The sequence below is a fragment of the Mesoplodon mirus genome (assembly GCF_964341445.2).
Source record: "Mesoplodon mirus genome assembly, chromosome: 7".
NCBI lineage: Eukaryota > Metazoa > Chordata > Mammalia > Artiodactyla > Ziphiidae > Mesoplodon > Mesoplodon mirus.
Window position 1 is genome coordinate 80,255,795 of NC_138983.1, and position 24,175 is coordinate 80,279,969.

General features: G+C 46.8%; 1 protein-coding gene and 1 pseudogene across 2 annotated transcripts in view; both read left to right on the plus strand.

Moving 5' to 3' along the window:
• The window catches only part of LOC309808828 (centrosomal protein of 78 kDa-like), a 1,511,271-nt pseudogene that overhangs the window by 1,015,857 nt on the left and 471,239 nt on the right, over positions 1–24,175 (plus strand). The gene's annotated exons all lie outside the window — the stretch shown is intronic.
• The window catches only part of LOC309807999 (uncharacterized protein), a gene marked incomplete at both ends in the record, with an annotated part of 169,721 nt that continues 157,164 nt past the window's right edge, over positions 11,619–24,175 (plus strand). The window contains one exon of the mRNA XM_082628010.1: positions 11,619–11,711. Coding sequence (XP_082484136.1) covers positions 11,619–11,711 — 93 coding nt within the window. The remainder of the gene's footprint in view (positions 11,712–24,175) is intronic.

Here is a 24,175-nt window from a genome sequence, read left to right on the forward strand (position 1 = left end):
CGAAAGAAAAGAACAGTTGTTCTGGGGAAAAGAGAGGGTCTATGTGGAGTGCAGTGAGGAAGGAGGAAACACTGGACATATTTAGACCAAACGAAATGATTCAGAGGAAACCTGAGAAGAAATGTCTAGAGAGGCATGAGATTGATCTGACTGTAAAGGAATACAAAAAATGTGTGACGGGAATGACCCAAAACAACAACGACAAAATGCCCAAAATAGGTGCACTGTTCACATGAGAAAAGAATGCAGACAGCAGCAAGACGCTGAGCAACCTCCAGAAAACAAGAGAGAAGGTGACAAAGGATGAGGTCATCTCAAACCAGATAAACTGGGAGGCTTTCTATGGATTGAAAGGGGTTTTTCAAAAGCTAGGGCTCATGTTGGCTTGCCCCTTATGGAAACTCAGGGCACCGAGGCCTTCTGGAATTTTCTGTTCAACAGACAGACACAGGGAGGGTCCCAGGAGGCCAGGCAGTTGCTAGATGTACCAAAAGACCTACCATGGGTCAAAGGTCAAAACAAGCAAGGTGTCAGTTTATGAGCCACCCCAGGCAAGCACTGTCTCGCTTTTTACTTCTAAGGACCATGGGACCTTGTCCACAGTTCCCATGCCTCCTACCGTGGGACCAGTTTTTTCTTCATGTGATAAAATACCTAAGCCGGACAGTATCCAATCACAGCGGCCTTTAACCTTTGTTGGGGACATACCTGGTTGAGGTTCTGAGCCTCTTCCCAGAAAAATGCACACAGCCTCAGACACAACAAAGTTTCCTTCCCGTTTAAGCAGCTTATACCCGCCCTGGGGCCCATCTCTTGAACAATATTTCCTAAACTCATTCACTTAATCAAAAAAACATTTATTGAGTGCCAGCTCCCTGGTACCTGCCAGGCACTGCTGCCAGGTACTGCTCTGGGCACCAAGGATACAGGGATCCTCGCCTCATGGAGTGGACCTTCCAGTTTGTATCTGAGCCCTCAAATGATCAGAATGTCTGGCGAAGCGGCCCGGGAATTCAGTGATTCTGACATGGGGCTAGAATTAGGACCTGTTGTCCCAAAGAGCCCCAGCTCAAACACCCCTTCTGTAAGGAGAGAGGAGGGGAGTGTATTAAAATCATGTGCTCTAACTGGGAAGCTCATAGCCTGCTGAGGGAGTGTAGAGGGTACCTGCACTTTGGAAAAATGTTTGGCAGAATCTCGTAAAGCCGGACGTATGTGTGACCCAGAAATTCTACTCCTAGATATATACCCAAGAGATATGTGCACATGTGCAGACCAAAAGGCATACACAACGGCCCCCAATTATCCCTGGTGTTCACACCTCTGTGTCCCCTCCCCTTGAGAGTAGGCCGGACTGTACCTTATTTCTAATCAGTAGATGCTGCAAAGGTGATGGGCATGTCATTTCTGTGATTATGTTACAGAAGATTGTAACTTCCATCTTGCCTGGAGACTCTCTCTATGGACTCTCACTGGCTTTGATGAAGCAAGCCACCTTATGGAGAGGCCCACATGGCAAGAAACAGTGCAGGATCTCTGGCTAACAGCCAGCAAGGAGGTGAGGCCCTCAGACTAACTAACAACCCTCAGGAAACTGTATCCTGCCAACCACCACATGAACTGGAAAGAGGATCCTTCCCCAGCTGAGCCTCAGATGAGACCCCAGCCCTGGCCACCTCCCTCATTGCAGCCTGGGAGATACCCTGAGCAGAGAACCCAGCTAAGCAGTGCCCAGGTTCCTGACCCACCGAAACTGTGACATATGTGTGTGTTTTTTGGATCCATTAAGTTTGCCATAATTTGTTCTGCAGGAATAGATAACAGAGTGTAAAGCAATGCAGCAGTGAGAATGAATGAACCACAGCTACATCAGACAACGTGGTCGAACCTCACATAGTTGAGTGAAAGAAACCAGGCAGCAAATGGAATCTGTAAGATTCCATTTCCATGAAGTTCAAAAACAAGCAGAACTAATCTATGATTGGAAGTCAGACAAGCGGGAGGGGGTAACAAGAATGAGCACAGGGAGTCTTCTCGGAGGGGTGGGGGTGGGTGGTGATGTTCTGCTTCTTGTTCTGGGTTCTGGTTAGGGTGGGTGCATACACTTTGTGAAAATTCTTCAAGTGTACACTTATCAGTTGTGCTCTTTTCGAGATGTATATTATGTTTTGAAAACAAAACTTTACAAAAAAGAAAATATGCTGGAGTCCAACATCTAGGGTTCGAATCTTGGACCTATCACTTACAAGATTTGTAACTGGGCAAGTTACTTGACTTTTCTGAGCCCGCCTCTGTAAAATGGGTTGGGCTAAGAATTAAATAAAACAGTGCATGGCATAGTGGCTGGTACCTAACAAGCCTCAATAAATATTAGCTAGTTTGGTTCACCTCATTCATAATGGTTCATTGTTAATCTCAAAAAAAGAAGTAGTGGAGGTTGATTTGCCTGGATGCCTGGAAGTCGAATTTATAGAGTTGTCCTGCAGGGGCCACCCCACAGAGACCAGCTGGATTCTCAGAATCCCTCTAGCAGCGATCAGGGGAGCTCAGCCTGCCTCTGACACCCACACCCAGAAAGGTCCCTGGGCAACAAGCAAGATGATATGCGAGTGTTCTGAGGTCAAGTTTGCTCTGGGTTGGGACTGAGACGATGCAAATCAAAGCTCTCCCCAGGATGGCCGTGATCGGGTTGAGATGGTGCTGTCCTCCCACATCATCAAGAAAGCAACAAAAACAAGCAAAGAGACAGACAGCAACGCGGACATTCACAGAAGGAGTCTGTGGTATCGGGCACAGTTTACTACTTCACACATATTAACCCATGTGGTCTTTACAGTCAATGTTGCTATTACCTCCATTTTACAGGTGAGAGAAGTGAGGTACAGACAGAATAAAACAAACAAACAAACGAAACCAGGCCGATCAGAGGTGGGATCAGCACCCTTCATCTGCAGTTTTCAAACAGAACATACAGACTGACATCCCTGGCAAACCTTTTTTTCTGTGTTGTTGTTTTTTATTAGAGAGAGTAGTTTTTTGTTTTTGTTTTAATTTTTTAAAATTAATTTATTTATTTATTTTTGGCTGTGTTGGGTCTTCGTTTCTGTGCGAGGGCTTTCTCCAGGTGTGGCAAGCGGGGGTCACTCTTCATCACGGTGCACAGGCCTCTCACTATCGCGGCCTCTCTTGTTGCAGAGCACAAGCTCCAGATGCGCAGGCTCAGTAGTTGTGGCTCACGGGCCTAGTTGCTCCACGGCATGTGGGATCCTCCCAGACAAGGGCTCGAACCCACGTCCCCTGCATTGGCAGGCAGATTCTCAACCACTGCGCCACCAGCGAAGCCCCCTGGCAAAGCTCTGATTTGCAAGAGATGAATGTCCCAACCAGCCTTGTCTCTATCTGAGAAAACACCTGGGTGATTTCTCATTTTCTGACAGGGGAAGGGGGTGAGCACGGCTGCAGAAGGCCTCAGTGACCAGCTGTGATTCTGTGGTTTGAATTTATTTTTGTGAACCTGTGTGTGTGTGTGTATATAAAAACCTGCATTTCCTTAGCCCATAGCGTCAGGTTATGAATGGACTGTGGAGCCTCCAATGGCCCTTTGCTCTCCCATCTGACACCTACTCAACAGCTTAGCTACTTCCTGATCTTCGAGCGCTCTCTCTCTCTTTTACACTCCCTTTCTCCTGTTCCAGCTCTTTCCCTGGCTCTCTCTTACCCCTTAAAGGCTGGGCAATCTCCCTACCTCTTCCAGGGAGGAGGCCAGCATTCATTTCTTGTTGGAATGCAGGGGACAACAAGCAGATCTGGGGAGGGGGCACAGTGGATGGGCTCTCCCAGTCAAGGACAGCCCAGGGAAGGTAACTGCGGCCCAATGAGATTTTATGGGGCAGAGGTCCTGCAGGAAAGAAGCCCAGTGGGTGGCAGGAGAGGTCCCTGGCAAGCCCCAGCTACGCCCTCTTGGCCTCAGCTCCCTCCCCCTCTTGCTGCAGGCACTGCCAAAACTTCAGGACAGCCAGAAGCCCAGATTGTTCAGGGCTGAGGGAAAGCAGGTGGTGAGCATGGGTGTCTCGTGGCTGTGACACCTGTCACCTGTGGTCCCCGGGGAAAATACCTTCCCATCACAGTCATCTAGATTCAAATTCTTTTCTGGCTGTGTCACCTTGGTCACATACCTCCATGTCTCTTGAGCCTTATTTTCCTGTTCAAGTGGGAGTGATGTGATAGAAATAATACCCATCACGACATTTTTGAGCGTTTCTCTGCAGAGCTCCCTGTTCCAGGTGTTTCACACACACCTACTGCCCCAGGTTATGGTGAGGATTAAATGAGATGATCCACAGGAAGGACTGGGACAGTGCCCTGCGGGTGGAAAGCCCGGAGTTAACATCACTCGCTCCAGTATTAAGAGGACAGCTGGGAATGACAAAGCTGGGACATGGACCCAGGCCTTTCAGACACCAGCATCCTGATGTTGATGGAGATACAGTACAGCCTTGGTAGCCACCCAGAGCTCAATAAGATTGATTGATTACAGGCATCACCAAGGAGCCCATATAAGCTAGAAACCTCTTTTTTTTTTTTTTGGCCATGCCGTGTGGCTTGCGGGATCTTAATTTCCCCACCAGGGATTGAACCCGGGCCATGGCAGTGAAAGCACCAAGTCCGAACCAGTGGACCGCCAGGGAATTCCCCAGGTGCAGTATTTTGATCACCCTATCATTGCAAAGTACAACTCTCACTCAGCCCAGGACATACTATGATAAAGCCATGAGTTATTGGGGTATTTTAGTTTCTGTTTTTGAAATTTAAGTGGATGACATGGAACTGGGTTTTTAGACTTTCACACACCCTTTGACATGACTGTGGCATCCTGTGGGGAGCGGCAGGATCCAATCAAGATTTGGCAATTTCTGCTCCAGTGAGCCTGAATGTCAGCTTTGTTCTCCGTTTAGTATTTCCTCATCGAGAGATGGACTAATGGCAACATATGCTCTCCCAAGCCTATCAGGGGGCCATGGGCAGCTCCGGCTCCAGGCTGGCCTGGATGGGCTCCGTAGGGTCTGGCTGGCAGTGAGCAGGGTTGCATTCTGTGCTCATGTTGATGACACTGAAGACAAGCATGGAGATGGGGGTGGGGCTGGGGAGGGCCAAGGCTACAGAAGCCTAGGTCCTGGGGTAAGGACAGTTCAGCTCAGCAGCTCAAGAGTAGGAGGCAAGGCTGTGGGCGGGTGGCAAGGGCTGCCCCTGTTCATTCACTCATTCGTTCATTCAGGCACTGTTCTAGGTACTGGTGATACAGCAGTGAACAAAAGAGAAAAAAATCCCTGCCCTCATGGAGCTTAAGTTGGGGGCAGGGGGGAGTTGGGAGTGGGGAGACTGACAACAAATAAGAGAAGGAAACTAAATAAATAGCATGTTAGAGGAGTGGTAAGATGAAGGGAAGAGCAATAGAGTGAGGTGTTTGTTTTGTTATTCATGTTTTTGGGGGGTGTTTTTTGTTTTGTTTTGTTTTTTTGAGTGGCATCATGGGGCTTGCAGGATCGACCAGGGATCGAACCGGGCAGTGAAAGCACTGAGTCCTAAACACTGGATCGCCAGGGAATTCCAAGACCCTTTTAAATAGGGTGATACTTGAGTAAAAATCTAAAGGAGCTGAAGGAGATCCCTGGGGGAAGTGCCTGGTAGGGAGAAGAAACAGTAACTGCAAAGGCCCTGAGGCAGAAATGTGCCTGGAGAGTTGAGCCTGACCCTCTCTGTTCCTCTGAAGTTACCACTCAGGGCCCCGGCCTCTGTGGTCACTCCTCATACATTCCTAAGGTCTTTCTGGTCGAAGGGAACTAACCCAGGCAGAACCTTCCAGGCTGACTGAGGGCCTGGAAGAGATTTCTCTGGGCTCTGCCATTCAACTGCAGGGTTGAATAAGTCCTGAGGTTTTGCCAAGCTTTTAACAAATGCACAAGGAATTTGCAAGAATGCAACAAATTCATTCCTGGACCATGCTCCAGAGCTGCTTAATCAGAATCTCTGAGGTCTGTGCCAGGGAATGTGCATTTCTAAGAGCCTCTAGGCATGTGGGAGCATCTTTACCATATATTCCATCCCATATCGATTTCCATGATTTTTCTCTCTTATATCTTCTTCTAATTGACTAGAGTGGAGTCTGCCATCTTTCATCTTTCTCAGATGAATATTTTGAGTTTGTCTTGGGGCACCTTGTCAGTCATTTCCTGGCAGGGAAATGAGGCATTCTGTAGGTAGTCAGCAGGTCTGTTCTGCTCCCAGACAGAAGGGGCTGATCTGAAAAGAGGTGACATGGGGTGAGGGGAGATAGTTGGCATTTGCATGTCTTCTCCACACGCTCCATCCCCCCAGCCCCGTGCCCATGGGGGGTGCGGGGGGATTTCTTAAGGATCTGATCCAGGTCAACACTGGGGCCACCGTCTGACCTTGTAGGGACTCAGGTGATGTTTGTAGAAGTAAAGAACACATGAATGAATAAACGCGAGTTTTGACAGGGAAGGACAGGAACAGTAAGGCTGTGGGCTTGTAAATACCCCTTCCCTAGCACGTGGGAGAATCTTCCATTCTTTCAGAAGTGTTCCCTCCACCGCACCCATCTCCCATCTCCACCCCCATCCCCAGAAGTGATGGTCCCCCAGCTTACTCTGTTTTCTCCTCCACAACAGAGAGAACTAGAGATTCGGGTGGGACGAGGGGACTAACCTCCAGGCTTCTCGTGGTTCAGCTCCATTACCCTCCCACGCCTGACCACCCCCTCCTCAACGCACCGAGCCTAGAGCTAAGGTCAGTAGGAAGGATTCTCGAGTCTGCTCCTTCCCCGCTGTAAGACTTGGAGCTACTTCTGTGAACACTGAGCCTGTTTCCCCATCCTGGAAACGGGGCTGGGGACCTCTAGGGGGCAGGTCGGGGAGGGCTCGCAGCGCTGCAGCGGGCTGTAATTGGCCGGGTGCTCCAAGCGCACCTCCCCCTCATCCTCAGGCGCCGCGCACGCCACGCCCCTCCCCAGCTCGGCCGTCAGAATGGCGTTGCCGTGGCGACGTTCGTACAAAGGCCGGGCGGGCACGCGGGCTGCGGGCTGTCTCCTGGAGACTCCGCGGGAGGGCGGCAGGGCGGAGGTCAGGGCTTCTTGGCAGAGGACGAGGCGTGGGCTTCTTCCTCAGGCCAGGTGAGAGCGGCGCGCGAGGAGGCGGCGGGCGGAAACCTGGGCCGGAGGAGGCCAGCCCTGCGAGGTCAAGGGTGTTGGGATAGGCAGGGGACCCGGCGCCAGCCGAGTCCGAACTCTCTGATCCAGGCTCGGGTCGCCAGGAGCACCCCAGAAAAGGTGCCCCAACACCAGCCGTTCCTTCCTAAGTGCAGCCCCTACCTCTCCCCCCAAGGGAGGCGGCACGGGAGCTTTAAGCCTCTCCTGGGCACCAGCTCTTGGATGTCCTGTGGGTATAGCTGGGATTAAGAGAGGAACCCCTGTTTCCCCTGATTTATGGACAACACCCACCCAATGGTCAGAGACACACACACACACACACACACCCGCCCCTTACCTGAACTCCCCTTCTTTAAGGAACTTTGAGGCCACTGTAAACCTCAAAAGAAAGTTTGCTCCTATAGCCCAATTCTGAGCCATCCAAAGTGGTCGGGGGAACGCAGATGACTGAAGCCCTTTTGCTCTTTCCTGTGGCTGGTGCTCCATGGCGCTGAGTAAGAACGAATTCACAGAGCTCCACACATTCAAATTACTTTGACAGTGTTTTCACGCAAGGAAGTGATGCACAGGGCAAAATGAAGGTGGAGAAATATTGTCCAATCCAAAAGCTAAAGAGATAGAATTTAGGTTTTCCAAGGAGTCATCTAAGCTAGATACTGACGGGAAAAATGAAAGGTAGTTACTATCAAAGCTTCCTAGCCAGCTGGCTGTACTGACTTGCTTTGAGGTGTCCTTTGTATTTTCATTCACTCAGCAAGTGTTTCCCAAGCACCTACTATGTGTCAGGTTCTGCCCCCCCGCCGCCCCCTGCCCTGGAGAAGGGGTAATGCACAGAACTGGCAGGAACTGCAAAGGGTCTGACATTTGACCCTGTTTGAAAGTTAGTAAGTTAGCCTGCCCAGCTTATAGTTCCTGGCAGAAGACAAGAGACTCCTGGGCCAGAAACAAAGAACTTGATTACTCACAGCACAGCCGACATAACAGGCAGCAGAGCTGCATATGCACATTGGTTCCTGTTGCCCTGAAAGTCCCTCGGGGTGGTGCAGAGCAGCCAGTGTGGATGCTGTGCGCACAGTGGGTCTGTGTCCCAGGTAAGGAACTCCAAACTCAGGAAACTGCAATCTTTGAAAGGGGCTGCTAGCAAACCTGCCCAACTTTTGCCCCAGAAGGAGCCGTTATCTTTATTAGAAACATTACCTCTATCCTCCCAGGCTGTTTGCCATACAAGCATCCTCGGAAAGTGAGTGCAGGACAAAATCTTTCAATGCCTTTGCTCTGAAGATGGGTACAAACACAACATACCCATGAAGAATTGCTTCTGAACAAAATGAACACAGTCCTGGTTTTCCAGGAACATATATGTTAGTGAAAGAGAAACCAACAGCAAGCATAACTAAAGAAAGGAACAAGAACATGTCAGAGAATGATAAGTACAAGGAAGGAAACACAGCAGGGGAAAACTAGCAGGGGAATAACATGACTGAGGGTGCCTTTAGCCAGAGTGGTCAGTCAGGTGGTTGCCCCGAGGGGGGACGTCTGAGCAGAGAGAAGACCCCAGCCTTGGGGACGTCTGGGGTGAGAGCTAAAAAACAAATATGCACATGATCCAAGTTTAAGTTTTCGATTAGTGGCGTTTCCTGTGGTTTTCCTGCAGAAGAGACATTTCTTGGAAGTTTCCATTTTAGCTTAATTAGACTTGAATGTGTTGCGTGCTAACATGGTCCTCTGCAATTGAAGATTAATAACTGAAGGCAGCAGAGCATGGTTCTTTGGGAAGAGGAAATGTCTTCTCCCCTGTATACATGACAGCGAACTTAATCAAATGTATTTCTCATTATCTGAAAGCATCAATATTTGTGGGACATCCACAGGCCTCAAAGTTTACAAATATAAACTATCCTGCTTATTTTTATTTCTCTTACCCCCAGGTAGGGTCTCGTCTTCCTTTCAGAGGATAGAATGCTGGTTTCAAGGACTTTCTTTTACTACATGTCCCAAGTGTCAGCAGACAGTGCAATTCCCCCACCCCTACTCTGCCCCACCAGCAGCAATGGAGGTTTGTACACTGGTTACATGCAAAGGCTCAGAGTTGTCACACACTTACTATTGTGTGACCTTAACTTCTCTGAGTCTCAGTTTCCTCATTTGTAAAGCGGGACAATACTGACACCTGCCTCGCAGGGTGGTGCTGAGGATGAAAAGAGGCCATGTGTGTAAAAGGATAGCCCAGTGCCTGGCACTTAGTAGGGATTCAGTGATGGAATGATGATGGAGATGTTGATGGAAAGCAGAGCCAGACCGGAGACCCTCTACGGTCAGACCTAGATGATTTTTGTTTTTATCCACAGTCTAACAACTTCACACTTCAGTGACCTTTCAGTTGAAAAGAGACTTTGGGGACTTTCTTGGTGGCTCAGCGGTTAAGAATCTGCCTGCCAATGCAGGGGACATGGGTTCGAGCCCTGGTCCAGGAAGATCCCACATGCCTCGGAGCAACTAAGCCAGTGCACCACAACTGAGCCTGCACTCTAGAGCCTGCGAGCCACAACTAGGGCCCTAGTGCCGCAACTACTGAGCCCACGTGCTGCAACTACTGAAGCCTGCACACCTAGAGCCCATGCTCCCCAACAGGAGAAGCCACCGCAGTGAGAAGCCTGCGCACCGTGAGGAAGAGTAGCCTCCGCTCGCCGCAACTAGAGAAAGCCCGCATGCAGCAACGAAGACCCCACACAGAGACTTTCTTTGACACGGCACTGAGATGGATCAGAATTCAAATATCATGTGAATTATCATCAACGTCTTGGAACCAGCTGAAGTCACTGAAATTTTTATGTTTTAAAAAACATGTATATATGGGCTTCCCTGGTGGCACAGTGGTTGAGAGTCCGCCTGCCGATGCAGGGGACACGGGTTCGTGCCCCGGTCTTGGAGGATCCCACATGCTGCGGAGCGGCTGGGCCCGTGAGCCATGGCCTCTGAGCCTGTGCGTCCGGAGCCTGTGCTCCGCAACGGGAGAGGCCACAACAGTGAGAGGCCCGCGTAACGCAAAAAAAAAAAAAAATTTAAAATAAATAAATAAATAAATAAATAAATAAATAAAAAACATGTATAGGGCTTCCCTGGTGGCGCAGTGGTTGAGAATCTGCCTGCTAATACAGGGCACATGGGTTCGAGCCCTGGTCTGGGAAGATCCCACGTGCCGCGGAGCAACTAGGCCCGCGAGCCACAACTACTGAGCCTGCGCATCTGGAGCCTGTGCTCCACAACAAGAGAGGCCACGATAGTGAGAGGCCCGCGCACCGCGATGAAGAGTGGCCCCCGCTTGCCACAACTAGGGAAAGCCCTCGCGCAGAAACGAAGACCCAACACAGCCAAAAATTAATAAATAAATTTTAAAACCATGTATAGGATTTACTTTGAAATGCATTAAAATATAAAATGTATAGATGGGTAGATATGTGATAAAGCAAATAGAGCAAAATGTTGATTGTAGAATCTGGGTGGTGGTTCTATAGAAGTTCACCATCCACTTCTTTCAACTTTTCTGTGTGTTTGACATTTTCCTAATAAAATGCCAGGAAAAGATACGTACAGAGTCTTGACCGTACAGCCAAGCTATAATCTTGATATTTTGTCTTTGGAAATCATTTTTTTTCAACCTAAATATATGAAGGAATGCGGTGACTTAGAAAGTATCTTCTAATGCCCATTTCCTTGATGACTGACTCTTCCACACTTTAAGAAGCTCTGTAGAAGTTGGGGTTTCTTGAGTCAAAGTTCAGAAGCCCAAGATTAATAACAGTCACAATCACAGTAGGACAAATGGGTGTTTAGTGTAGCAATCACCATTCTAGATGCTTCACATTTAATCCTCACAAAACTCTTTGGGATACAGAGTATTATTAGCCCCATTTTACCGATGAGGAAACAGAGGCATAGAGAGAGAATAAGTAAATCACCCAGAGTCACAGAGCTAGTAAGTGGTGGGCTAGTAACACTGAGTACTTGATTCTGTCAGATAACTAACCCCAAACTAAGCTTAATGGGAGGTGGAGAGCGGTTATCCATGGAATTCAGATTTGTTTTTTTTGTTTGTTTGGTTTTTTTTGCTATTGCTTGTTTGTGCTCTGAATTACATAAAGGATGTCCTCTTGTGATCAGAAGCAAGCTCATCTATGCCGGATATCACTGTTAAAAGGACAGTCTTAAAAATGTGTGGAATTATCATTGTGATCATTGTTAAATCCAGCTATCCACTCCTACATCTGCTGACTTCTCCTGTGGACATTATGGTGTATTCCATTCATTCTAAATATGACATTGAATAATTAGAGGACTGTATTTTTCTAACAAAATTGTTTTCTGAAAACGTTTTATAGGGAAAGCAGAGAATATGAAAGCCTATCTAAAGAGTGCAGAAGGCTATTTTGTCCTGAATAAAAGCACTACGATTGGAAGGCATGAAAATTCAGACCTTGTTTTAGAGGTAAGACCTCTTCCTAGCCAGTCCCCGACCCTCCCTACCCCTCACACCACCAAAAGTCTTTACTGTTCTGTGGACTCCAGTCTCTTGTAAAGCACAGCCTCTGGCTAACAGTCCCAGCCTTCCTCGGTGTGCCACCAATAACCAATCCCGGCATGTGCTGGGTCTCCCTGGCACATGTGGTAAGAATGAGCACAGTGCAAAGTGCGATGGGCCCTGTGTCCTTTGCTGACTGTGTGTGCAGTGTCCCACCCTGATGGCGCGGTTTGGAAGGTGGGCGTAGAGCTGATGCTTGACCTTCACCTGCTCCGCGTCTGGCAGCCACGGCCACCTGAAGGGCCCAGCTTGAGCAATGGCCTCTCGCCCTTTCCAGAGCTTCTGGAGACTACGGGCCCCTCAGAGGCCTCCCCCGCCCCCGTACCTCCAAGTAGTAAATCAGGGTAAGCCCTGGGCGTGGCCTCAGCGCTCTCTCACTTCATTTCATTCCATTCTCTGAATTAGCTGTGGCTTGGTCCACAGTCCCAGCTCACTGACAGCCAAGGAAGTTGGAAGAAATTGTAAGTAAGGAATTATAAAAACAGTGGCTTTGAGCCTTTTAACATTTTGAAAGGGATTAAAATATTGAAGCAGAAAGAGAAATGCAATGGAATCCCTTTAGGACTGTGAAAGGCAGACCACTCTCAGACTTCACTCAACAGAGTTTTTTAAACTTTATTTTGAAATAATTATAGATGCACAAATAGTAGAGAGAATGGCACGAAGCATGTGTGGAGTCCTGTGCCATTTTACCACGTGTGGATTTGGGTGTGGCCCTCAGGATATAGGAGTATTCCATCATCAGAGATGTCCCTTGTGATGCTCCTTTTATAGTCACAATTCCTCCTCCCACCATCGTCCCCATGCTCCGAAAACCACTAATCTGTTCTCCGTCTCTATAATTTTCATCATTTATCTATGACCTTTGCGATTGATTTTTTTTTTTTTTAGTCATTGTAATGCCCTTGACATCCATTTAGGTTATTAGCTTGTTCTTCTTTTTTTTTTTTTTATAAAGGACTGTTATTATTTCCAGTTTTTATTTTTTTAAACCCACATTTGTTTATTTATTTATTTTTGGCTAAGTTGGTTCTTCACTTCTGTGCGAGGGCTTTCTCTAGTTGTGGCAAGCGGGGGGTCACTCTTCATCGCGGTGCGCGGGCCTCTCACTATCGAGGCCTCTTTTGTTGCTGGAGCACAGGCTCCAGATGCGCAGGCTCAGTAGCTGTGGCTCACAGGCCCAGTTGTTCCGCGGCATGTGGAATCTTCCCAGACCAGGGCTCGAACCCGTGTCCCCTGCATTAGCAGGCAGATTCTCAACCACTGCGCCACCAGGGAAGCCCTTAGCTTGTTCTTTTATTGCTGAGTAATAGTCCACGGTATGGACGTATCACCTATGTTTAACCATTCACTTTTTGAAGGACATTTTGTTTCCATTTGGGGCTATTACAAATAAATGTACTATAAACATTTGTGTACAGGTTTTTGTGTGAACATAAGTTTTTATTTCTCTGTGATAAATGCTCAGGAGTATGATTGCATGGATTAACATATGTGTTTATATAGATTCGGTTTGTAAAGAAACTGCCAGACTTATCCAGCATGGCTGTACCATTTTTCATTTCCACCAGCAATGTATGAGACACATCCTCACCAGCAATTAGCATAAACACTGTTTTTCATTTTAGCTGTTTTAGTAAGTGTGTAGTGGTATCTCATCATAGTCTTAACTTGCATTTCCCAAATCGATAGTGATGTTAAATGTCTTTTCATGTACGTGTTTGCCTTCTGCATATCCTCTTCAGTGAAATATCTCTTCATATCTTTTAAGTGTCTCTAATCGAATTGTTAATTTTTTTACCATTGAGTTTTGAGAATTCTTTATGTATTTTAGATATGAGTCCCTTGTCAGATAGATGGTTTGCAAATATTTTCTCCCATCCGTAGCTTGTCTTCTCATTCTCTTAGCAGAGTATTTCACAGAGCAAAAGCTTTAACTTTTGATGAAGTCCAGGTAGTTATTTTTTCTTTTATAGATCATGCTTTTAGTGTCATGTCTAAGAACATGCCACCAGGTCCCTGACCCTGAGGATTTTCTCTTATGTTTTCTTCTAAGTGTTTTATAGTTTTATGTTTAAATCTATGAACCATTTTGGGTTCACTGTCGTTTATGATGTGAGATTTAGGTCAAAGTTCATTTTTCTTGCATGTGGATATTTAGTTGTTCCAGAACCATTTGTTGAAAAGACTATCCTTTCTCCATTGAATTGCTTTTGCAAGTTTGTCAAAAATAATCTGGCCATACTTTCTATGGGGGCTACTTCTTAGTTCCCTATTATGTTTCATGGATCTATTTGTCATAATGGATCTACCATTATGAGATAGCCTTGATTACTGTCGCTATGTAAGTCTTAAATCAGGTAGAGTGATTCCTCCCACTTTTCTTTAAAAAAAATTTTTAACCTATTCTAGTTCCTTTGCCTTTCCATTTACATTTTAGTGTAAGCCTGTCTGTATATACAAAATATCATGCTGTAATTTTGATTGGAATTGTGTTTAATCCTATATAACAATGTGAGAATAATTGATATACTCCTACATTGTCTTCCAATTCATGAACATGGTATATTTCTCCATTTATTCAGTGTCTCTCATGAGTGTTTTGTAGTTTTCAGCATACGAGTCCTGAACATGTTTTGTTAGATTTACACTTAAGTATATCTCTCTCTTTTTTTTTTGAGTGATTGTAAATGGTATTATATTTTTAATTTTGGTGTCCACATGTTCATTGACAGTATATAGATATACAGTTGATTTTTGTATGCTTCTTGATATCTTGGAACCTTAACTGTACTTTCTTATATAAGGGCTTTTGTAGATTTCTTGGGATTTTATACATAAACAATCATGTCATCTGCAAATAAGAACAATTTTATTTCTCCTTTCAGAAAAGGAGATGTGAATGCCTTGAATCTTCTTTTCCTTGCTTTATTTCCCTGGTTAAGACTTCCAGGACTCTGCTGAACAAGAGCAGTGTATAAATCCTTATATTCACTTGTTCCTGACCTTAGGGGAAAAAAGTCAGTCTTTAACCGTTAAGTACGAGGTTAACTGTAGGGTATTTATACATGTTCTTACCAAGTGAGAAATTTCCCCCTTTATTCCTAGTTTTCTGAGAATGTTTATTGTAAACGCAACAGATTTAAAGATAACTCCATGAACCTCCCCGTGAGATTCTCCTCCATGATATGGTCTCCCTTCAAGGACACAGAACATCTGTTCAGTGTGCAAAGTGGGAGGAAAAAGAAGAAGAAGAAGAACTGTAGTTTCTTCTTTATCCTAACAAGGCATAGATTTGGGGTAGTTTTATTTCCTGTCTGGCTAAAGTAGAGACAGAGATCTCTGTTTTGAACCGGACTATGATATTAGAAAACTGTAGTAATTTTTAAAAGCACAGGCTTTGGAGATAGACAGACCTGGGTTTGAATCTCATTAGGCTACTCTGTGGCTGAGTGACTTCAACCAAATTACTTAATCACTCTGAGCTCCTTTTCCCTGTCTGTAAACCTCTTACCTCACAGGTTTATTCTGAGGATTAAGTGAGAAATGCATAGAAAGAGCCTGGCATGTGGTGCTCAGTGAATGACACAATGATCATTATTATGGTCTCCTAAAACAGAGACTGAGAAGAATCCTCAGAGGTGCACAGGGTTGAGATGAGGATCCACTGACATTAATAAGCCATTTGGAAAAGGGAACTAATGAGGACAGTTATTAACTAGACAGAAATTGAGTTGCATTCATTGTATATAAATAATTGACTGCTTACTGCTCCTCGGACTTAGCTTAAGAAATACGTCACTAGGCTTCCCTGGTGGCGAAGTGGTTGAGAGTCCGCCTGCCGATGCAAGGGACACGGGTTCGTGCCCGGTCCGGGAATATCGCACATGCCGCGGAGCGGCTGGGCCCGTGAGCCATGGCCGCTGAGCCAGCGTGTCCAGAGCCTGAGCTCTGCAACGGGAGAGGCCACAACAGTGAGAGTCCCGCGTACCGAAAAAAAAAAAAAAAAAAAAATTCAGGGATTTATATTACTAAAAAGTCATCATTGCATTTACCCAGAGGTTACATCTAGCAAATAAAAAAGATTGTTTATTTGCTTGGATCAATCCTAAAGAATAGGCAGTCATGCTTCTAAAGATTTCTACTCATCAGCAAGGCTGACATGTTGTTTTGACTATTGGTATCATAGTATTTCGACATCATTTACTCTTTCCGATAATGGAAGGTAGTTACATGCTTCTTGTTTTTAAAAATTGGGAGAAAGGAAAATATAAGGAAGAAAATAAAAGTCACTTGTAATCATTTGGCTCAGGGAAAAATCAATATTGATATTTGCAGGGTTTTACCCTCCAGACTTTTTTCTATATCCTGTAAGGAGTTTGGTTCCCTAAGGCAATAGGAAGCCTGTTTATAGCCAGGCTAGTGAGAAGTGTTTATAGTCAACAGTGATAACTGTTGCTATCACTCATTCATTGCACAGTATTTACCCAGAGCCTCAGCACCGAGCCAAGTATAGGGGTACAGTGATGGCAGAACTGGACATGGTCCCTGCCATCAGGAAGCTGCCAGGAGAGAGAGAAATAAGTCAAATGATCCCACAAAGGTGTGACTAATTCCATTCCAACATTGGGGCTGTAAAGGAAAGGAATATGGAAGACAAGGAGGACTTAACTAGACAAAAGGAGAAGGGAATGGCATGTGCAAGGGCCCTGGGGTGGAAGAGCATATTGTGAACCCAAGGGACTGAGAGAAAACCAGGGCGTCCAGAAGTCAGAGTGGGAAGGAGGAGGTCTAAGGGACAAGTCGGCCTCCTTCATGTCACCATAAGGGTTTTGATCTTTATCTGAAAAGCAGTGGGAAGAAGGCTTGAAGGATTGTAAACAAGGGGGAGACCTGCCAGTGAACATCCCAGCTGCTGTGTGCAGGCGAGCCATCAGGAGCTCTATTCACAATCTCCCCTCTCCCATTTTACATGGCTCAAAAGCCTCAGCCTTGCTCATTTCACAGCTAAACCTTGCAAGTTATAATTTATATGATTTGATGTGCCTTGTAAAGTGTAATCTTTAGAGTTGGATGTGGCTGTTATTTAAACTCTGCTGAGAAAGGGACTCAGTTCTTCCAGAATGAAGAAACACCAAAGCCAGTGGTTGTTGGATTTTCCGCATGTTTAAGAGTGGTTGTTCAACATGAACTCCTAGGCATTCTGACCCAGTGGGTTTGGGGTAAGGCCCAGGAATCTTCACATTTATATGCTCCCCAGGTTCAGGTGGGGGGAATGGAGTCCCCTGGAGTTGGCTCCAGGACCACACTTTGAGAACCCCACCATCAGTGCTCCCTCCCTCTCCGTTCTTGATCAGCAGAACTCCTGCTTGTGTGTGTGTGTGTGTGTGTGTGTGTATTCTTTCAATAAACTTTGTTTTGAGGAAAAGAGAAGCGAAGGGTAAACAATGAAGGGCTGACTGACCCTACCCCTCCCCAGGGACTCCCCCAGTCCCACCCTGGGGAAGTCCTAGGATCCCTAGAAGACTGAGCTCTAGGACAGCCCAAGTCAGCGCAGGGCTGCAGCTACGAGGGTGGAGATGGAAGAGAAAAAGAAAGAACAGACATGACGGGGATGAAATGCTGGTGTCCACCCCTCACCCTCGGTAATCCGTGTCCTGCCAGCCATCTCCTTTCTCATGGGTGGAGCCATCTCTCCAGCCTGTGTCAGCCCTTCTAGCGTGGGATCTGAGGGTCATGAAGCCAGACTGATCTCATACACACACCCCAGATCCCATCCAGCCGGATGACTCTCGTCCCTTTTCCTGGCCCCTGCCAGTTCTGGGCTCCCTCTCAGAAAAGAACCAGAGCCTACACCATAATCTTGTTTATTATTATTAAACAAGGCTGCTGGGATTCTCCTATTATTTGCATCATTTCACGGACGTGCAGGTATGTCTGCTCTGTCAAAGGACACATACAGCTGTAACTCTGATGGGCATGGCCAAATTGTCCACCAGAGGTTTCCGGATGTGGTGTCCTGCCAGCAGTGGACGCCCGTCTCCCACTCCCTCCCCAGCCTAGGGTGCTGACCCCCCATTGGATCTTCACTGATCTACGGGGTGAAGTATGGTACCTGTGTCATTCACATTTCTGTTATTCTAAGCGAACACCTGCATTTTGGGACATAAGGTGACAGGTGGACTCTCTGTGGGGAAATCCACGGAATGAAACAGGCCTGGGAGGGTGCACTTGCTGGCTCCCCATCTGCATCGCGCTTGTCCTCCTGCCTGGGTTGTGCTCCCATCCTCCCCCCTCACCCCCACCTCACCCCTGGCTTCTCCCCAAGTGCTCCTTGCTCTGGGGGTTCACCTGTTTGGTCTCACCAGTCCTCAGGGAATGTTTTGTCCCCTGTTTGGGAACTGGCGGCTGATTTCATTGGTCAGTACCCACCACAGCAATTGATGGGACTAGTTTCTCACCAGCAGATGGAGGGCTTCCAAGAGGAAACGTTCAGAGGAAAGGGCTAGATCGTGATCTCATTTTTCTTTTTTTTTTTTATTGTGGTAAGATATGCATAACATAAAATTTACCATCTTAACCACTTTTATTAAGTGTGCAGTTCAGTGGCATTAAATATATTCACACTGTTGTGCAGCCATCACCCCCATCCATCTCCAGAACTCTTTGAATCTTGCAGAACTGAAACTGCACCCATGAAACAACAACTCCCCTTGTCCCCCCATCCCAGCCCCCAGCAACCACCGTTCTGCTTTCTGTCTCTATGACCTTGGCTACTCTGGGTATCTCATATAAGTAGAATCATAACAGTATTTGTCTTTTCATGACTGGCTTCTTTCACTGAGTATAATATCCTTTCACTGAGTATAATGTCCGTGTTCATCCAGGCTGTAGCATGTGTCCGAATTTCCTTCCTTTTTTAAGGCTGAATAATATTCCATTGTGTGGATTCACCACATTTTGTTTATTCATTCATCTACTGATGGACACTTGGGTTGTTTCCACCTTTTGGCTGTTGCAAACAATGCTATGAACATGGGTGTATAAATATCTCTTCAAGGCCCTGCTTTCAGTTCTTTGGGATATATACCCAAAAGTAGACTTGCTGGATCATATGATAATTTTATTTTTAATTGTTTGAGGAACTGCCATGCTGTTTTCCATAGTGGCTGCACCAAGTTACATTCTCACAACAGGGCACAAGGGTTCCACTTTCCCTGCGTCCTCACCAACACTTGTTATTTCCCTTTTTTTTTATAGTAGCCATTCTGATGGATGTGAGATGAAAGAAAGATCATAATCTTTTGAATAGCATACATAATGCAAACAGCTACAGCATACATTTATGGACTACTTACTGCATCTCACATGGCTTTATACATCATCTATGTATGTTCTGTATATATATTTATAGAATTATATCCACAAAACAAATCCTGTGTGGGTGAGAACTACTATTATCATTATTATCCTCATTTGATGACATGGACATGGGACTCAGAAAGGCTAAGGAACTGGCCCAAATCACACATCTAGACGGGGGAGGTGGGGCTGAGTTTCAGACTGAGCTGACTCAAGCTTCTAAAAACAGAAGCTTCACTTTTTGAGTGTAAATTTAGCTTTGGGAACATCTAATATCTAAATTGGAAATTCTCAGTTAACTGAGATAACAAGATAATTGACTAAGCTAGGGAAATTCCACTCTGTGGAATCGAGAATGGGGGTTGTCAGTGAAATGTGAGATGAATGTTCTTGTGATCCTCATTCATGCAACAGACTGAGGTGTTGCCATCTAGGGGGGGATTTGGGTAAAGAGGAAACGTTGACCTGGTGCTTTCCCAGGAAGAGGAGCATTGGGGCTGTTAAGTGGGGGCCCAGCAAGAAACACCACTTATCTCTCCAATACAGCCAGAGTAAGTCCTCTGCTTATAAGGACTGGTGGAGTTCAATTAGTCCCACCTGGATAACCCAGGATAGCCTCCCACTTTTTAAAAAATTTTTAAAAAGTTTTTGGCTGGGTTTGGTCTTCGTTGCTGAGCACAGGCTTTCTCTAGTTGCAGCGAGCGAGGGTTACTCTTTGTTGCGGTGCACGGGCTTCTCATTGCAGTGGCTTCTCTTGTTGTGGAGCACGGGCTCTAGGCACGCGGATTCAGTAGTTGTGGCTCGTGGGCTCTGGAGCGCAGGCTCGGTAGTTGTGGCACACGGGCTTTGTTGCTCCATGGCATGTGGGATCTTCCCGGACCAGGGCTCGAACCCGTGTCTCTTGCATTGGCAGGCGGATTCTTAACCACTGCAACACCAGGGAAGTCCTTAGTCTCCCTCTTTTAAGAGCACTGATTAGTAACCTTGACATCATCACAGTCCCTTTGGCCACGTCATAGAGCATATTCCCAGGTTCTGGGGATCAGGGCATGGGCATCTTTGGGAGACCATTCTGCCCACCACATTAATACTACCACCTGACTGGACCGTTGCTTTGGGACTGGTCTGAGAGCTTTCTGGAAGAATCAGTAGGATCAATGCCACAGGCCACGGAGAAAGATGGCTGAATGAGCTGGCAGGTGATAATCCCGTTACCAAGAGGGCAGGAAGCAGGACTGGTTGAGTGAGCACCTCAACATCCCGGAAGCGGCCAGGCAGTTTGGGGCCTGGAGATGAACCAGGGGTTGGAAATACACACCTGCGAATCGAGGGGGTGGCACAGTGGCCCCAGCCCATGGACAGAGTGAGGAGGAAACAGACATCTGAGGGGAGAGGAGCCCGGCGTGGAGACCTGGAAGCAGTCAGAGAGGTGAGGGAGCCAGAGAGCTGCTGCCAGGCTGAGGGTATTCATCACAGAGACAGCTTGCTTTGTGCCAGGTACTGTTCTGGGCACTTTCGAGTGTATTAACTCATTTCATCCTTAGGAGGTTAGTGTTGTTTGCCCCACTTTACAGATGAGGGCTTTGAGGCACAGATAGGCTGATTATCCTGCCTGAGGTCACAGAGGGAGGCTGGGGCACTGGGCACCACGCTCGGGCAGTCTGATTTCAGGACCAGCCTCTCCTGAGGCCTTGCCGGTCCACAGGGCTCTCCCGGGGAGACCGGGGAGGAAGGATCCAGCTGACGGGGAAGCAGAGAAGCTTCTTCTTTCCTTCCAATCCCAGACCCATCGTCTCACCAGCGCCTGGCCGTTTCCTCATATCCTTATTCTTTTGAAAACCCCATTTTTTTTTTTTTTTACTATTTCTGCACTACATCCCTTTCTGGAGGCAGTGGGGGGATGGGATAGCCTAGAACCAAAAGGTTAAAAGAAATAGATAAAACACACACACACACACACACACAAACACACACACACAAGTTAATTTCAAAAATGTTATCCCACTCCTTTGAACATGTCACCAAGCAGTACCTTTTGTCAATCCTACGAAGCCCAGCTTATCAAACTCATTTTTGCTGCTCAGGGAGCAACCAAAGAGAAGCAAAGAACCATGCCCCAGGCTGCACAGCTGGAAGGTAGCAGAGGTGAGACTTGAACTCAAGGCTTTCTAACTCCAGAGCCCATCCTCTTGCTCATAATAGAGAACATTTCCCATTTGCCCTATGTTCTCTTCTAAGTGCTTTAGTATGTATTATATCATTTATACGTCACCAGTAGCTTATAAGACTGTCCTTTTGTTACCTTACAGATGAGGAAGCTGAGGTATCACTTGCCCAAGGTCACCCTGCTAGGAAGTAGGAGAGCTGGACTCGAGCCCAGTCTAATAACCACCACGTTGCCCTGCTCCCCCAACCCCTGAACCACCAGGCCACGTGCCTCTCTCTGACAACTGTGTCACACGTCACAGGGAGGCCGAGAGCCCGAGGAGGCCCCCGAGGGCAATGGCAGTGGGTTGAGGACCCAGCGGGAGAGGAATCTCTTGAAGCCATTTGACAATAAAGGAAAGGAAGGGGGAAGGGGCAGTGTTTCCAGGCCGAGGGGGTGGTGAGCACGTTCACAGGTTAGACGGAAGTTACACTGTCAAGGTGAGGATGCAGAAGAGGAGATGGTTGAGGAGAGGGACCAGACCAGGGTGGGATGAAGGCAGGACCACCCGGAGGCCCTTGGCAGCTAGGAGAAGCCTTGAAGGTCCCATCTAGGAGCTTCTCCATGCCTGGGAAGTCCAGGTCCTGGCAGGAAGCTGAAGGCACATTCACAGGGGTGTGGAGTGATGGAGGGGAGTTTCCTGAAGGGACTCCATAGGGAGTGGGCAGGGCTCAGAGAAACCACAAAGGATAGTGCAGGGCCCAGAGCTAGTATGAGTGAGGACTGTTCCCACCCCCAGAGCTGAGGGGTGAGGGGCAGGGGCATTTCCTGGGACCCGGAGACCCCGAGGGCTGGGTAGAGTCCTCTGAGGGAAGCTGTGTGGCCCCAGAGAATGGAAGCCAGGGGAGTAAGTACCCCAAGCTCTCTCCTCCCTGCTCTGATCTCTAACCCCCCCATTGGCCAAACCCAACCAGAAACCAGACACAAGGAGCCCATCAGCCCATGGATGTAGCCGCACAGGTGGGCCTGCTGAACAGAGGGCGCCGTGTAAAGGGATGGAGGAGGGTCGGGAGAAGCAGACAGAGGATGCAGGCAGGTGCAGGAGGTGAAGACCTAGGAGGCTGTTGTCAAAGTAGAATGAAAAGCCTGAGAGCAGGGACCTGCTGGCTGGGGGGCCCAAAGGGCACTGGGCCAGCCTCAGGACAGAAGTGTGAGGGTGGCAGGAGGGTTTGGGGGCCAGGATGGACTTGAAGGAGCTGGTGAGCTTGAGCAGGGCCCAGGCTGGGTGAGCATAGGGCATTACCCATAGGGAGCAAACAGGGAGCAAAGGCTACGTGACTCAAGGAGAGGACGAGACAGAGGATAAGGAAGGCCGGGAGTGGGAGGTTACGGTCTGAGATGGGGCTTCCCAGTGCCAGGTGATGCAAGGTTGAAACCTAGCTCCAAAGGACGGTTCCAGGTACACGTCGAACCTCAGCGACAATGTCAGTGAACCTCAGGGCAATGTCATAACTAAGTCAGCTTCCCGAGGAGGCTTCCTTAAAGCACAGGGGTCGTCAGAGCAGATGGTCATTGTTAATAGAAGTTTAAACGTCTCAATATTTTATGGACTCACTATATACTTTTTAAAGACATTTTCAATGCAGGAGCCTTAAAAAATGCACTTGTTTTCTATATTAGGTCCTGCCTGTCTCCTATCTCATTATTAAATCACTCTCTACTCTGAAAATCACAGGGTACAAATCAAAGGTACAAGTTTTGGAATTAGACTTGGGTTCAAACCCTGACATTGCCCTGGGCCAGCATCCTGATGTTGAGTGAGTCCCTTCATCTTAGCCATTTTTAAAATCGTGGTAAAATACCTATAAAGTTTACCGTCTTAACCACTTTTAAGTGTACAGATCAGTAGTTGTAAGTTATTCACATTGTTGTGCAACCAGCCTCAGAATTTTTCATCTTGCAAAACTGAAACTGTACCCATTAAACAACAATTCCCCGTTTCCCCTTCCCCAGCTCCTGGCAACCCTCGTTCTAATTTGTTTCTATGAGCTTGACTACTTTATGTACCTCACACAGTGGAATCATACAAAATTTGCTTTTTTGTGACACTTATTTCACATAATGTCCTCACGGTTCATCCATGTTGTAGCATGTGTCAGAATTTCCTTCCTCCTACACTGAATAATATTCCACTGTATGGATGGACCACATTTTGCTTATCCAATCATCAGTCAGTGGGCACTTGGGTGGCTTCCACCTTTTGGCAATTGTGAATAATGCTACTATAAACATGAGTGTACACATAACTCTTTAAGTTCCTGCTTTCAATTCTTTGGGGTATATACCCAGAAGTGGACTTGCTGGATCATATGATAATTTTATTCTAAATTGTTTGAGAAGCCGCTCTACTGTTTTCCCTATCAGCTGCACCATTTTACATTCTCAGCAGTGCATAAGTGTTCCCCTACTCTACATCCTTGCCAACACTTGTTATTTTCTGTTGCTGTTTGTTTGTTTTTGATAGTAGCCATCCTAATGGGTATGAGGTGGTATCTCACTGTGGTTTTGATTTGAATTTCCCTAATGACTAGTAATGTTGAGCATCTTTTTATATGCTTGTTGGACATTTATATATCTTCTTTGGAGAAATGTCTATTCCAGTTCTTTGCCCATATTTGATCAGGTTATTTGGGGGTTCTTTTTTGTTGTTGTTGTTGAGTTATAGTTCTCTATATATTCTTCATATTAACCCTTTTTCAGATTTGTGTTTTGCAACTATTTTCTCCCATTCTCTAGATGGCCTTTCACCCTGTTTATTGTGTCCTTTGATTCACTGAAGTTTTAATTTTTGATATAGTTGAAT